This window comes from Rattus norvegicus, chromosome 5 (assembly GCF_036323735.1).
Source record: "Rattus norvegicus strain BN/NHsdMcwi chromosome 5, GRCr8, whole genome shotgun sequence".
NCBI classification, from domain to species: domain Eukaryota; kingdom Metazoa; phylum Chordata; class Mammalia; order Rodentia; family Muridae; genus Rattus; species Rattus norvegicus.
In genome coordinates this window covers 138,498,890-138,514,396 of record NC_086023.1, presented here as the reverse complement: position 1 = coordinate 138,514,396, position 15,507 = coordinate 138,498,890, and the positions used below count along the sequence as shown (strand labels likewise).

General features: G+C 42.5%; 1 protein-coding gene across 6 annotated transcripts in view; it reads right to left on the bottom strand.

Annotated features, from left to right (window-relative positions):
* Positions 1–636: 636 nt before the first annotated feature.
* The window catches only part of Foxj3 (forkhead box J3), an 88,138-nt gene continuing 73,267 nt past the window's right edge, over positions 637–15,507 (bottom strand). For all 6 annotated transcript variants that reach the window (XM_039110006.1, XM_039110009.1, XM_039110007.1 and 3 more), the window contains 7 exons: positions 13,887–14,015; positions 10,539–10,713; positions 9,610–10,023; positions 8,253–8,354; positions 6,554–6,745; positions 5,009–5,119; positions 637–3,458 (listed from right to left, as the gene is read on the bottom strand). In XM_039110006.1, the coding sequence (XP_038965934.1) occupies positions 3,343–3,458; positions 5,009–5,119; positions 6,554–6,745; positions 8,253–8,354; positions 9,610–10,023; positions 10,539–10,713; positions 13,887–14,015 (1,239 nt within the window). In that variant the 3' untranslated portion in view covers positions 637–3,342. The remainder of the gene's footprint in view (positions 3,459–5,008; positions 5,120–6,553; positions 6,746–8,252; positions 8,355–9,609; positions 10,024–10,538; positions 10,714–13,886; positions 14,016–15,507) is intronic.

The window sequence follows — 15,507 nt, the reverse complement described above, 5'->3', positions numbered from 1 at the left end:
GCCCAGCCTTGTCCTCTAAAAACACACACACACACACACACACACACACACACACACACACACACACACACACACAGTGACTAGTGTCTCCTTGGCTTTGGCAAACCATGGAGTTGAAAACAACTCTGGAGTCTACCCCAGACACAGTCAACCTAAGTCTACAATTAGGTAAAAGCTGGGGCATCCTCTTGTTTCTTCCCTGTCCACTGCCAACTAAGTGTTTTTGAATTTGCTTCTACCAAAACCCACAACCTCCACTCTAATCCAGTCTGAGCCAGGGCATGGAGCAGCAGTGTCAGGGAGAAAACTGCTGGCCTCAGGCCCTCTGGAGCTTACCTGCACTGCCTTCTCTGAAGGTGCTTTCCTGAGTCACTGCTCCTCACCAAGGAAACCTCCAGGGTGGCCTCCCTGGTCAGGTGCTGCCTGCTTCTCATCCCAGGCGAGTGTGTACACATTAAGGGCAGAAACTGTGGCTTCCCCCTCTGGATTGCCCCAAGTGTGAGATTAAACAGCCTTAAGTTCAGTGCTAAGGCAGCAATGCCTGGGTGTCAAACTCCCAAGGGCTTTGTGGCCTGGCCACTGGCTTCAATCTGGCTTTCTCAACTGCAGCGAATAACACAGACCACAGGCTGCACATACAGTCATAATATATTTATTTTAAGTGCCATCCATGCATATCAGTTCTGGCAGCGACAATCCTAATGACACTTGGAATATGTCTTTACAGCACTAAACAGTTACAAAGAATGGGTGCCACTCACCATTGGCAGAATATGAAATCGTGCAATAGGAAAACTGTAGAAACATTAAAACACTGACTGTCCAACAGCAGCACAGAGAGCAGGTTGTTTCTGCACAAAAGCCAATGCATGTCACCACGTATATACAACAGAAGTATGTACACGTCACCCTTCCAATGAACATATCAAAATACTCTATTCCATTTGAAATATTCCCAAGATCGATCCCCTCCCACTTCAAAGGGCGTCTGAGACACGTATTAAATATTTACAGGAACACACAGGAGCACATTTACATTTCAAACACTGCCACAAATGCCAGTCGGACTCTTCTCTTGGACAGAGCACCCCACCTGTGTATGTACGGTTATTAGTCTTTACCCCAAAGTCTCCAGTCAATTTAAGCCCAAGAGAACTTGCTATGTGTCGTCGAATAACAACAGAAATGGCCACTAGAGGGACTCTGCACCCAGCAGCTAGCCCTCCCTGCAGGGCCACTCAGACTTGCTGAGCCCCTGGGGAACAGGGAATCTCAGACAGTAGTGAGTCTGTCCTTTGGTGCCATTCCTGGTCAGTTTAAACGTTCATAACCATACGGATCACTGCAAATCAGCAAACAACTGCCAAATGGGAAATCAGCTTCACGTGATTTGTAAGCTCATCAAGCAGTGCTGTTTCATGGGCTGCAATCACTTAAAGTGCACACTGCTGAGCATCGACCCTAGTCAGGGAGCAGCCACTGTGGTATCTAGAAAACAGACGGAGTAAACTTCTGGGGCCTCATTTTCCCAATCTGTTCCTCTGCAGGGAGTCATCTCATCTTGCCTGGTCCTTCTGAGAGAGGCCTGTTGGCTATTGTTTGAGAATCCTCTGATTTTCACTAACCCAAGGGGATATACCTGAGCTTCTTCTCATGCCAAGTGGGGGACTAAACAACAAGAGAAGCTCGAGGCTCTCCCTTTTTCCCAGTACTACCATGGCTTCCCAGCGATTCATTCAAGACAATACTCCATTAATACATACACAGATATTCATATTCTCTCTCTCTCTCTCTCTCCACACACACACACACACACACACACACACACACACACACACACACACACACCTTTGTTCAAGTAGAGATTACTCATCCACAGACTCACTGAGGTTAGTTAACGTGATTAAGCATTACTGAGCCCAGAGACAATAACAAGCAACTGGTGACCAGTTATTTCTCCTTGATTTGACAGAATCTATTTTCCTCATTAAAACAGATTTTTCCCCCTCTGTAAAGAACCAATTAACAATCTATTCTCTGTGGGGAGGAGAATCTCCTTTCTTTTACTTTCATTATAAAAATCAACACAATCAACACAATCAACCCATGCAAGCTGTGACACGACACAAAACAAAGCAACTGATAAAGCTCTGAGGTGCTTCTTGTCAGGGATACACACACAGACCCAACAGCAGGTCACGCAGTCACTGCACTCGAGACTGACGCAGATGGACTCTGGAGCTGCATGCAGCCCCTGCTAGCGTTACCAACAACAGCAAGGACACTGCTGTATAACTCCAGCTTCTGTGTCTTGCTACCTAAATAGACTGATTCAAATTCCAGAAAATTCTTATTTAGCTATTTATTAACTCTCCACCAGCAGGAAGGCTAGGTAAGGCGGGAAGCACACTACCTGGTAAAGAGTGATGGTAAAGAGAAGGACAAATGTTTCTGATTGTCTTTGTTTGTAAACTTTTATCCAGAAAAATAACCATGCTCTCAGACAAATTCCTCCCTAGTGAATCCAACAGCGCTGTGCATTCACAGAAAGTAGCAATAAATATTAAAATAACACTTTTGAATAATAAATACATAAGTGAGTATGGAGACGTGATTTGTTTGAAGAGCCAAGCAATACCTAGTTTCAATCCGCCCACACACTTCAGAGCTGTCAGAATGCGGCTGAGGAGTCACGCTGACCGGGTACAGCACTCTCACACCCTGCACTACAAGCTTGCTCAGGAACCACAGACCCTCTGCACTGCTGAGAGTGCCAACTCCAGATTCTTGACTTACTCGGTGGAATTCATGATTGCTCCTACCTCTGGAGATTAAATAAAGGAAACTGGGCTTTGGGAAGCCAATTTCCTTTCAGCTCTCTGTATCATTTGAAAGCATCCTGCAGAAAATGGCCTAACAAGGAATAAAAACTGACAATAACTTTCCTTTCAAGATACAATAATCCAATTAGAAAAAACTTGAAGCCTTTCAGTAATATTTGTACACATATTTACACATGTATCTATAAACTGCTCGCAGCAAAATAGGCTCTGTCTGAAAAATCAGTCTGGCACTTGTGGTCAACATCAAACTGACACAAATATGCAAAAAGCTGTCCAAATCACAACAGTCAGAAGCTACAGAGGGTGCTGGCGGGGAGACAAACATGTAGTTCTTGCTTGGGTTGGATGAAAGCAGTAAGTTACCCAGCTAGAATCTCTGATTGTCTTCAAAAGGAATTTAGATAGCACTGGTAACTGCTTTGTTTTCTCAACCGGACTCTAATCCTTCCTTTCACTGAACAAAAAGGATGCTGGAGTCTGCTGTCTTGCAGAGACAAGCCTACACTATTGAATCCCAATCAAAGTCATCCTGGATGTCATCTGGAGGCAGAGAGCGCCGCATCTGGAAGGCTTGGGAAGGCATCATGTGCTGCTGGTTCATGGCTCCGTGATGGCCTGGAAAGGAGGAGGCAGTCAGCAGTGGCCTAGTCAGGGAAGACAGGAAGAGACCAAATAGCCCCCGGAGCTTGTCTCCTATGTGCTAGGACATGGGTACATTACCTAGAATCCACCCAAAATCCTCCAACAAGTGGGTCGTCTGGTCCTTATTTTATAGTAAGAAGAATAGGATTAAAGAAGTTGAACAAAAAAACCCTACAGTTATAACGATACATGCATGTAATCTAAATCTTAATTAAACACTCAGGAGACAGGCAGGAGGGTCACTGATCAAGGCCAGTCTGGACAACTCATACCGACTCAAAACTAACAAAAACCCAAAACCCAAAAAATTTAAACGCAGTCCACCTGACTCTAAAAAACATTCATTTATTTTATTAGCCTGCAGTTAAGGAAGGCTCAAGAAAAAATGCTGACAACCACTTCACTAGTCTGCTCTAATGTGTTTTCAATAACATAAATTAAGAATGCTCTCAGAGTACTGGGGCAACAGCTCAGTTGTTAAAAGTGTTGTTTGAGCTGTTCCCAGGAACCCATGTGGTGGCTTCTAACTCCAGGTCCAGAGGATCTTATGCTCACTTCTGACCTCCTTTGGCAGCAGTAACACATTCAGGAAAAACACCCATACAACAAAAAACTTTTAACAGAAGAAGAAGAAAAGAAGAAAGAAGAAGAAAGAAGAAGGAGGAAGAAGAAGGAAGAAGAAGGAGGAGAAGGAGGAGGAGGGAGGAGGAGAAGAAATTGCTGTCGTCATCATTGGGTAGCACTGAACTTAGACTGGGACGTAACAGAACTTACTAAAAGCAGCCCTTTTATTAGAATTTAAGCATACCCTTTGAAATGCTGTATTTATTGGATCATTGGTGTTTGTACTGTAAAAACAAAATTCCAAATTACACACTAATTATTTTTCTCAAGAATCCTTCAACATACGCTATGGTTTTCAGTGTATTACACTATATCAGAAATGGTGTCGTGTCTTTAACAAAAAGCTCAATCCCTCACTGTGTCAGACAGGCAGGAGACAGGCAATCAGGCTTGAGCTCTAGCCTCTGTATCTTGGTACATGAAAATCACTAGTGGGCGAGGAGGGGAGTGTGAAGCAGACACATCCCTTCCCCACTGCCTGGCACACAGGTCTCTCCAGGTCTCACATCCTCACTGGCAAATAAATGCTATTTATTGTCTTTTTCTCAGACAGGTAAAGAGAAGGGCAGGGGAGTCACGGTCTAAATGCTCATTCACCCAGGTGACCCTTAAGACCCCTCCTTCCAGTTCTACCTGCACGCAGTTCCCTGCCTACTCGCCACTTACCATACCTTTAGCCTGGAAAGAGTACATTAGTTCTTGGAAACCAACAGAACAGAATTCTCAGAAGCTAATCCACACAGATACCCCAAAAGCTGCATTAAGTCCGTCAAAGTAAACAAATGCTCAAAGGTACTCTGCAGCCCAGTTCACAGCCTCCCAAAGTGCCTCATTTACAGCAGGACACCCAAGCTTTACAGCTTTAAAGCTCTAGGTCGCAAACAGAACAGGGACATTACCTGCCATCGTAGTTCCTGGAGTGTTGAGCGCCTGTGGAATATGAGGATAACCAGGGGGTGGCATCACTGAGGGAGGGATTCCACTTTGCCTGGAATCTATGTACAAATTTCCTAACCAAGTTAAAAACACGAAGAGAAAACATGTTACCACTATCATCAAAACAAAGCAAGCACTAGACTCTTAATGGAATGGCTACCTACATGAAGCCAAGGAGGGGAAGACGGAAAACTATTCCTTCTGAAATGTAACTGGCTCCTGGTATAGGGTGCATGCTAGGTACTGAGCGCACTGGCATAAACTCATGTGCAAGGACATCTACAGTTGTCACTTCATTACAGCTCAAAATGATTTCCACATCCCTGACTTCACTTGACTCTCCCACTACCCACACAGAAAGCCTGACCAGAAATCACCTCTTCTTTTTACAGAAGTCAAAGGAAGCTCAAAAAAGTTAAGCTGGCTTGCCGAAGGGCACAGCTTTGGCACTGTCTTAGCTTCTGGATTTAGAATCCAGATGTCCTGGCTCAAAGACTCTTGTGCTGCTGCCCATTTCTCTACTGCCCTGAATGACCCCTTGACCGTCCTTGTGAGTGAACATCAGTTTTCAAGAAGACCGTGTTCCTAGGAATGCAAGTGTATCAAAATAAATTGCACCTGAATGCAATGAAATTGAAAAGTAACTACTATGTTTCCTAGGAAGGGAAGAAAACTGATCCTGACTAACAAGGTAAGGCGCATTGGACTTGGCTGATCCCAAGTCTTCACTAACCTCGGGAAAGCCAGACCTGTGCCCAGGCTTGAGATGGCATCAGAGATGACCTAGCCCAAGCCCCGCAGCTCACATATAGGGGAAATAACAGAGGAGAAACTTGACAGAAGCAGGATCAGACTCTAAGCCCAGGTCATTAACTCCAAGATAAGTTGCTCAAACTTTATCACACTTTTATTTTCACAGGAGAAGTGATGGGAGGGGTGAGGAATGTGGAGGGAGGGAATACACCACAATTTCTCATTTTCCCATGCCCTCATCTCAGAGCCTGCATAAGGACAACCTGCCATTCATTGTGTGCAGTCTTCAAATGGTCCTTAAACTTTTCATTTTAACATCCTTAAAAGATTTAACACTTTGATTTTCACTATAAATCAACAAATTTAAAGTGAAATAATTTTATAACTATGTTTTTAAGAAAAACCAACGAGTATCTTTTAGAGACTTGTTTAATAACAATAAAAAGTTAAGGATCGGGGTTGGGGATTTAGCTCAGTGGTAGAGCGCTTGCCTAGCAAGCGCAAGGCCCTGGATTCGGTCCCCAGCTCCGGGGGGAAAAAAAAAAAGTTAAGGATCACAAAGGATAATAGTAATAATTCACCCAAATCGCAACAAAATAGCCCTTTGCCTCCAAACTTTCAAGACTCCCTTTCCATAAAGTATTCGTCATCACTCATTTCTTAAAAACAGCACAATGTAAATAAATGTCACCCTGAGAGACACATCACACTATTACCCAGGACAGTGAGCTCATGGAAGTCTATGAAGCCCATACCTGCCCCGATGTGTTGGGAAGGTTTTGCTGGGTGCATGGCACCATGACAGACATTCTGCTGAGCATTACTCTGTGAGTGGATAAGGCCCGTCTGTGTGAAGAACTGATTCAGAGAGGAACAGAGGTCAGCGAACTGAACCTGATCTAAGGACCAGTTCTTGAGATCCGCCTGCCGCATACTCTCCATCAGACCTAAAAGGAAAGCGTGTGAAACACAGTGAGCGTGACTAATACTGCACGATAAAGGCCAATACAAGTCTTCTCAGTCCACAGTCTCCAATCACTCACGTCAGAATACATGGTGTACTCAGACCCGAATTCAACCTCCAAACCCATGTGTTACAAAAGGAAGCCACAGTCCGTGGCTTACATGGAATTTTGGTGTTTGAGGGAAGTGAAGACAGATCCTGAGGACTCACTGGCCAACGAGCCTAGGCTACTACTTGTCTCAAAAGAGGGGGCAGAGCTGTATAAGGGTCTGAGCTTAGAGCCCCATGACCTGCCTAAACGCCAAGAACTGCGGCATGTGCCTGTAACTCAGGGTGAGGGTCAGGGCAGGAGAGAGAACACAATCAGGAGATGGGAAAAAACATAAAACCATGATGGACACCACACACAAGGAAGACTACCAGACGCCAGCCATTCTAAGTCAAAACTGTAGGCTTCTGGTTCAGTGAGAGACTGTCTCAGAAATAAGGTGGAGAAACTACAGATGAAGAGATGTCGCCCCCTGGCCTGTCCATGTGTAAGACACCCACACATAGCACACAAAACATAAACCAAGCAGAGACGGCTTCAGCTGGCAAAACTGCTTGTGCAAATCTGAATTCAAACCTTAAAAAGAGTCCATAGTAAAAGGACATAAGTGATTCCTTTGAGCTGTACATATGTACCTCAGCATGCACTCATGCCAGCAATCTTCATATACATACCAGACACAAACAGTAATAAACAGAAAATAAATAAATAAAAGGTGGACAGCAACTGGGAATAACATTTGTAACTGTGCTAGGGCCCCAAAATGCAACTGTCCATGCAAACACACAAGGGGCAGGGCAGGGAGACAGACTACACAAAACCTGATTCTTTAAACATGGCCAATATTCCTGCAGAATTCATCTATGTACTGTTTTCCTCTATCAATTGCCCAATTTAGTAGAAAATTTTGTGTCCTTTAAGAACACTACCATTGGGGTAAAGAGATGGCTCAGCGGTTAAGAGCACTGACTGCTCTTTCAGAGGTCCTGAGTTCAATTCCCAGCAACCACATGGTGGCTCACAACCATCTGTAATGGGATCTGATGCTCTCTTCTGGTGTGTCTGAAGACAGCTACAGTGTACTCACATACATAAATACATCTTTAAATATTAAAAAAAAAAACCTCACTACCACTGCAAAAGTCATGTCTTTAAATAAAATGATGCTTCTTACCCTCTTCTCTCTTTTGTTTTTTTTTGGGGGGGGGGGGGCGTGTGAAGGGGCAAAACCTTGTTATGTATTTCTGGCTGGAGTATTTACAATCTAGTCAACAGCTGGCTCACTCTTGGCAACCCTTCCACCTCAAGTTTACCAAGGGCTAGGAAAGCAGGCACACACCAACACACTTGGCAGGAGATACTGTATTGCACTATAAAGAAAAAATGTTCCAGGAAAAACATTCACGATTAATTGGTTCTATGTAAAGAAACCAATCCTTACCTTGGAACTGTGAAAGGTCTACGTCTGACCAGTTAACACTGCTGGCAATTCGACAGCTTTCCTTCAGCATATCGAGTGTTGCATACCAGTCGCTTGAAACACCTAAAAAGCAATGTTGACAATACTATTAACTCTAGGACAGGTTAGGGTTATGGGTGTCAAAAGGCAGGTCACGAATCCCAAGTTCTACCACCCACTGGCAGTGTGATCTTATGCAAACTGCTTCAGCTCTTTGGAGTTATGCTTTTTCTATCTATAAAATGTGCTACGTTTTACTTGATTTGGAATAATAACAATGCATCTGGACTATCTAATACACAATGGTAAAAAAAAAGTTTCATCCCACCTCACACACATGGGATGTCTAATTCACAGGAATGAAACATTATCAGAGCCACTTAATTACTTCTGACTCCCTAGGGATGGCTTTTCTCTATGGTGCCACCAGCAAAGAAGCCTAGCAAAGGTGCACCACCGACTGTTTCAATTCCAACTGGACTTTCTTTGCCCGGGCACCAGACTTTTGTTTCCTCAAACCGCCCAATCTGTCTGTTCATTAACCATTCCCTCAGAACGTGCAAAGAACGGGCTTAAGTTTCTGAAGATTATATTGATATAGATAAGGCATGCTTATCTACGTATGATAAGCTTCTTATAACCATCTGCTTTGTCCCCAAAAGCTTTAATTCTATTTGACAACTTTCTTAAGGCACGTATCTAAAAATAACGTCAAAATGTTTAGAAAATATTCCATTATGGCAGAAAAATTTTGATCCTATTATAGAATCCATTATAATTATTACTAGGAAAACGAAACCAACCATTGAAGCCAAACAAAAAAATTAAAAGTATTTTTCTGATTTTTAAAATACTCATTCAAAAAAAATTTTTTTTGTTTTAGTAAAAAAGTTAAACCAGAGGTTTGAGACCAGCTCAGACCACCTGCTGAGAGACCACCCAAAACAAAACCAACCAAAACCCAAACACAAGTCATTTACTCAAAGCCAGAGCCACACTGGGGATTCGAATGCCGTCCTTTGTGGTATACACAGAACTTGCACTGTATCTTTTACACTCACACAGTGAGTCTGCAAGTCTGAAAACAGATCGAACACTTCATTCATTCATATCACTAGAAGCAGTGCCAGGTCAACACGAGAATTTAACTGAGTCTGCCTATGTTTCCAATGCATTTTAATCAAGGAAATCTTCAGGAGGTCACCCAAGAAGTGAATGAAATATAGTAAGAAAAGATTAGACAAGTAAAAGGGTTTCAGTAGTAAATACTACAGGACGTCCACATAATAAAGGGCAGATCTAAGTCACAGCTATTCCAAGAAAAGCACGAAAAACTTACCAGAATTACAGGATACCTGTTGAGGGGGTGGTGGTGGCTGATGCGCTAACGTCTGGTGCTGATGGTTTGGATGGTGTTGTATGTGCTGATGTGGAGGGGGGTGCTGGGAGTGAGGCGGCTGTAGCTGGCTGTGTTGCTGTGGGTGTGATGCTGGGTGCTGGGGACGCTGTGGGTGCTGTGGTAAACCATGCGGTCTATGGGGTGTATGTGGAGAGGGCTGTGTGTGCATCTGGGGGTGGGACAGCGAGACCTGTGCAACCGAATTACTACCTGTGGCACTGAGGCCACTATGATTGTTGGGCAGGCTGCTTTGGTTGCTGTGAGGGTGAGAGGTCACTGTACTGCTAGGAGAGTGCTGATAGGAACATGAAGTATGGGACTGTTGGGAAGATTCCGAAGGGATGCTCATTAAACCTGAAAACAGAGTAAGATCATTTGTGGTCAGATGTCCTTCCATCTCCTGACACTTGTCCCAGTATTATTTACAGAGCAAGGCATATGTATGGAATCAACATTCAGATGCACACATGTAAATTTTTTTAAAGGTGCCATAAACAAACCACAAACTTGGTGCTTAAACTCGAGTGGCTATCTCACTGGGAATGCTAGTCGGAACAAAAACAAGGCCCATGTATTCTTGTGTTACCTCTACCAATCAAACATCCCATGTGCCACAGACGTGGTGTGAGAATTCTTCAGCACAATGCTCCAGAATGCCCTCATAATCAAGTCAACTCTGCATGTAGGTTGAAATTAGTGTGTTTTCCTTTGCCATAACATAAATATAAATAGCTCAGTAAGCCAAAAGTGGCGTAACATACTCTCCCCCAAACTCATCATAACTTTCTAGAATTAGCAGGTCTAAGAGATGGTCTATGAAATTAAAACACTCATGTTATGAAAAAAAGGACATTTAAAAAGACGCTCACCTTGTTGACTAAGTGATTGCTCAAAAACTGACTTATACAGACTCCGAAACGAGGCACTAAGATCTTCAAAATTGTATTCTGTGAAAAGCAGTTGTTTATCTCGTTCTGGAAGGTTGTACTGCGGCTGCTGCTGAGGCGTTAGTGATTGAGAGACTGGTTCTGGATGGTTAGTGACCTAATAAAGAAAACAATGAATATAATGGCTCAGTATTAGCGCCAGCTCTGGAATCCAAGTCAATAACATCAGCCTGTGGGTTTTCCATTCTCTAGCAGGCACACCCTCCTTTAAGTGTCAGAGGGGGAAAAACACTGGCTTGGAGCTTGAGGAACCACAGCGATCCAATCCAGCCTCCACATGCATAAGAGAAACAGTGAGTCAAGTGAGATAAGCCTGGAATTCTCTCCATCTCTTCAGCATGATTTCTGTAGACTGCACTGTACCAGAGAGCGACCTACACCGCTTCCATTTATTTGAATCATCTTTACACAAGTTCAAATACCATCAGCAGATAGGACATTGCCCAATGCAGCACTATTCATTTCAGGAGGAAAGATGTTGACTGAGGGAACAAGAATGGAAGAGATAAACAATACAGAAGACAGGGGCTGCAGGTCCTTGGTGGAAGGCTGCTCAGCATGTATAAGACCCTGAGAGCCACCCTAATACCAACTCCTGCCCATAGAAGAAACCCACCACAATGACTCCCAGATGTGCAAAGCAAAGGAGATCCTGAACAGAAAGGGACAGACAGGAACCTTGAGTTATGAAGGTTACAGAAATACAACCAGAACTTCAAAAAACAAGAAGACTGCACGCATGTAGGTTAAGTTTGAAGGGCGTATCTGTGCTATGCTTGTGAAGGTAGCTGTCTGCATTCTGTGACACGCATGCAATCATGAGGGCTGAAGTTTGGATCCCTAGAACCAAAACAGGGGCGGATGCAGGGGCATGCATATGAAATCCCAGCAGGCCTAAGGCAAGACGGAGAGTGCTGGGAAGCTCAAAGATCACCTAGTTGGCATAGGCAGTCGTGAGCAAGAATCTGACCATGTATCTTTTATTTTTATTTTTTGTAGGGCTAGGGATGAAACCCAAGGGTCTGCATACGTCAGGGAAATGCTCTGCCACTGAGTTATACCTACCGTCCTACATCAACTGTATTTTTGAAAGATTTTATCAAAAAATGATAAACTACCATTTGGTTAGTGTTCTGTAAGTTAAGGTTTGTATAATCACTGAAAATTAGTTATTCAAAATGATGCTCAAGATATTTGCAATAATAAGAAAAATATTAATTTTTTTGCTTATGTTTTTTCAAATACCATTTTTAGGGGACCTGAAGGCTACCACATGCACATCCACTGACGCGTATGTGTACAAAATACCCATAGATGTAAGATTAAAAGTAAATTTTAAAACAATCTTTATGAAGAGGTATGGTTCCACCAGTCGCATGCTGCTGAGTTACCCACCACCACACCAATGGTGAAGGAAAAGCGCAATGGCAGACGTTGATGGCAGACTTGTGTTAACTCCCAAACGTGATGAGTAGAGGTTTTCTCCTGCCCTCCTATTTTGCGAGGCAACCAAAAGGCAACTTCTCATCCATTTCCCTGGTTCAGTAAGGCATGGTCCTTCTTGGCTATTACTGAATGTAACAAGACTGCCCAGCTGCCATATAAACCCCCCATTACAGCAAACCCTTACTCACGCAGCCTGTCATAGCCACACGGGCGTCCTAGCTTGATATTGCCTGTGAGATCTGGGGAACTGAGCTGTATCCTCAGACCAAATAAATGCTCAATGTCTACTCTTACCTTATGATACTAAGTCCTATTCTTTGGTATCAAGACATTTTACACTTAGGCAACTTAAAATCATTAAATGTTTGCTTACTTCACTTTATTCTTTTTATATAATAATCTTTAATCACCTATGTATAATAGGCTTCCCACGTCTGTGGGTTCCACGTCTGTGGATTCAACCAAACAAATATTTTGGGGAACAATTTTTGGTACTAAATCAGATACAGTTTTTCTCCTTTACTCTGGTCTAAACTACAGAGTATAATTCAGTGTATAATGCACATCGCATGTTCATTATACTAGGCACCTAAGTCACAGAAATAAGTAAACTGTGGAGGCCATGCACAGTACTACACTATTACAAATCAGAAACTTGAACGTTGTGCTGGGCAAAAACATCAACTTGATACAAGCTAGAGTCATCTGAGAAGAGGGACCTCAACTGAGAAGATGCCTCCATTACACTGGCCTGTGGGTTAAGTCTGTGGGACTTTTGTTTTTGAATTAATGATCACAATGGGAAGGCTTACCCTACTGTAGGCAGCATTATCCTGGCTAGCGGTCCTGGGTGGTATATAAGAAAGCAGGCTGAGCAAGCCATCAAGAGTAAGTCAGGGCTGGAGAGATGGCTCAGCGGTTAAGAGCTCTGACTGCTCTTCCAGAGGTCCTGAGTTCAATTCCCAGCAACCACACGGTGGCTCACAACCATCTGAGACAGCTATATGAGACAACCAATATGAGACAGCTACAGTGTACTCATATATATAAAATGAAATAAATCTTAAAAAAACTCCCAAAAGAGTAAGTCAGTTGGTAAGCAATATTCCTCAGTAGACTCTGCATCACCTTCTACTGTGTTGAGTCTCTGCCTTGACTTCCTCTACTAGACAGTACACTTTATGAGAGTAAAGCATGTCCTCTCCGAGTTGGTTTTGGTCATGGCATTGCATGCAGCAACAAAAACCTAACTAGAGCAAGAATTCTCTGATTTTCATGTCCACGGGTGAAGAAGAGAGACTTGGTCCTACACATTTTTTCTATTTTCTTGTCCCTAGAATATCGAGAAATCACTATTACACTAATGAACATTTTGTTGTGCAACTCTTGGCTCAGTATTCTTAACTAGATCCTCTGAAAAGAGCATCAGTCATCCTTAAGTCATCTTCTCCTAAGAGGTAACAGACAAGTACAAGAGTAAGAATATTCACATGTGAGCCCCTTCATGCCAAGACTTTGTTTTCCAGACTGAATAAAAAGATAATCTGCTTTATGGGCTCATTAGCTGACCAGGAAGAAATCACACTTCATCTTCCACTTACTCTAGTTACATGTCTGGGCATGCGTGTACCATGGCATGCGTGTGGAGGCCAGAAGAGAACTTGCAACAGTTCTTTCCCTGCATCATGTGGATCGTGGGGATGGAATCCACAGGGCCACTTCAATAACCCATTTCTACATTTTTTAAATTGGCATTTCAAGTATATTTGGTTAAATTTTGTACAATGAATATTCCACAAAGAAATTAACTTCATCGGGACTTACCGGTGTATAACTATGTACACTTCCCACACTGTTCAAATTAACAGACGCCAAACTCTGGTCTGAGAGACTGTTGTTAAGGCTGCTCCGAGGGCTGTCACTACCATCCTGATCAGTGTTGTACAATGTTACCTGGAATGAAAAGTAAAGCAGCACCTCAATGCACAGTTCCTAGACTTCAGAGGATTGTACAGTAGCACTGCAAACCACAGCTGAGCCTACAGCCAGACAGAGCAAAGTGCTTTTTCCTTCAGTTTCTGCACCAAAGCTATGTTTGAACGTTAAGTCCTTGCTTACCATGAAACAATTTTCTTACTGCTCCCAATCTAAAATACATGGTTATCCAGAACATAAACTAAATTCAGTGGGTATAGTTAGTAAACATTTAATATCAGAAGGTTAAAAAAAAAATCCATCTTATGTAGTTTTTTTTATGTGGTGTGTCAATGCATGCATATAAGTGTGCACCAGTGTCTCTGACACTAAAAGCACATAATCATAAAACCAAGAATATACAATATAACTTTTTTAATTGGCATTATCTGGTATATTGAAAATTATCACACAATTTAACTGATTAATTCATTTGAAATAACCATTAATCCAATTACACAGTAGCATTATACAGTAAACAAGTAAAATGAAAGAGCGATGGTCTACATTTTTGTAAATTCTCGAGGTCTGCTGGATATCAAACAGCAAGCTCTCATTCGCTGCTTCAGAGGCAGTCTGACACCGTGTTGCTTAAGCATTGATGAACTTCTCATGTAACTGTGCATAGTTTCTGACACATCAAAACATGCCAAGTATCAAGATTATAAAAACTGAAGTTGCAATATGTAATTAAAAACCATGGCAAGGGCTGGAGAGATGGCTCAGTGGTTAAGAGCACTGACTGCTCTTCCAGAGGTCCTGAGTTCAATTCCCAGCAACCACATGGTGGCTCACAACCATCTGTAATGGGATCTGTAAAGAGTGTGACAAGCTACAGTTTACTTATATAAGTAAATAATTAATAAAAAAAATTTTTAAAAAAACCATGGTAAATATCTTTATACTCAGTTAAAATCTACTGTTCTACCTTGTACTTCCAACTGACCATTTATTTACACATGTTATAACACCATTTGGAAAATGATTTAAGTGATCTTGTATTAACATATTTCACTATACATTGAAAACAAACAAACCCTAACACCTGCTAACATCACCGCAATCTCACTAGAGGCGTCTTAGTAGTGGGAAGCTAGCAGACTCACTGTAGTGGAGTCTCCAAGAATTCTAGTTTTTTTGTCTGAAGCTTGGATTTCATTATAAAAGCATTTGTCAGCACTAACTGACCTGTCAGTTGTTCCGGGCACTGAAAGCAGTACCTATGAACACAGCAGCTTCTAACTCAACAAACACATGCTTCTCTGAAATACTGTTTTGTGTTCTGTCCACCAACACTAAGCAGAAGTTTGCTCTGTGGTAACAATTTAGTAAAACTTTTTCCTGCTTTACCAAAGTAAATTTAGTTTTAAGTTTTATCTAGCTTGTAACTATGGCTGTGAAGACTATAAAGGATATCATGCGTCAATTACTGATGTCTAGCTAATGTTACCCATCAATTTGGCACACCAGT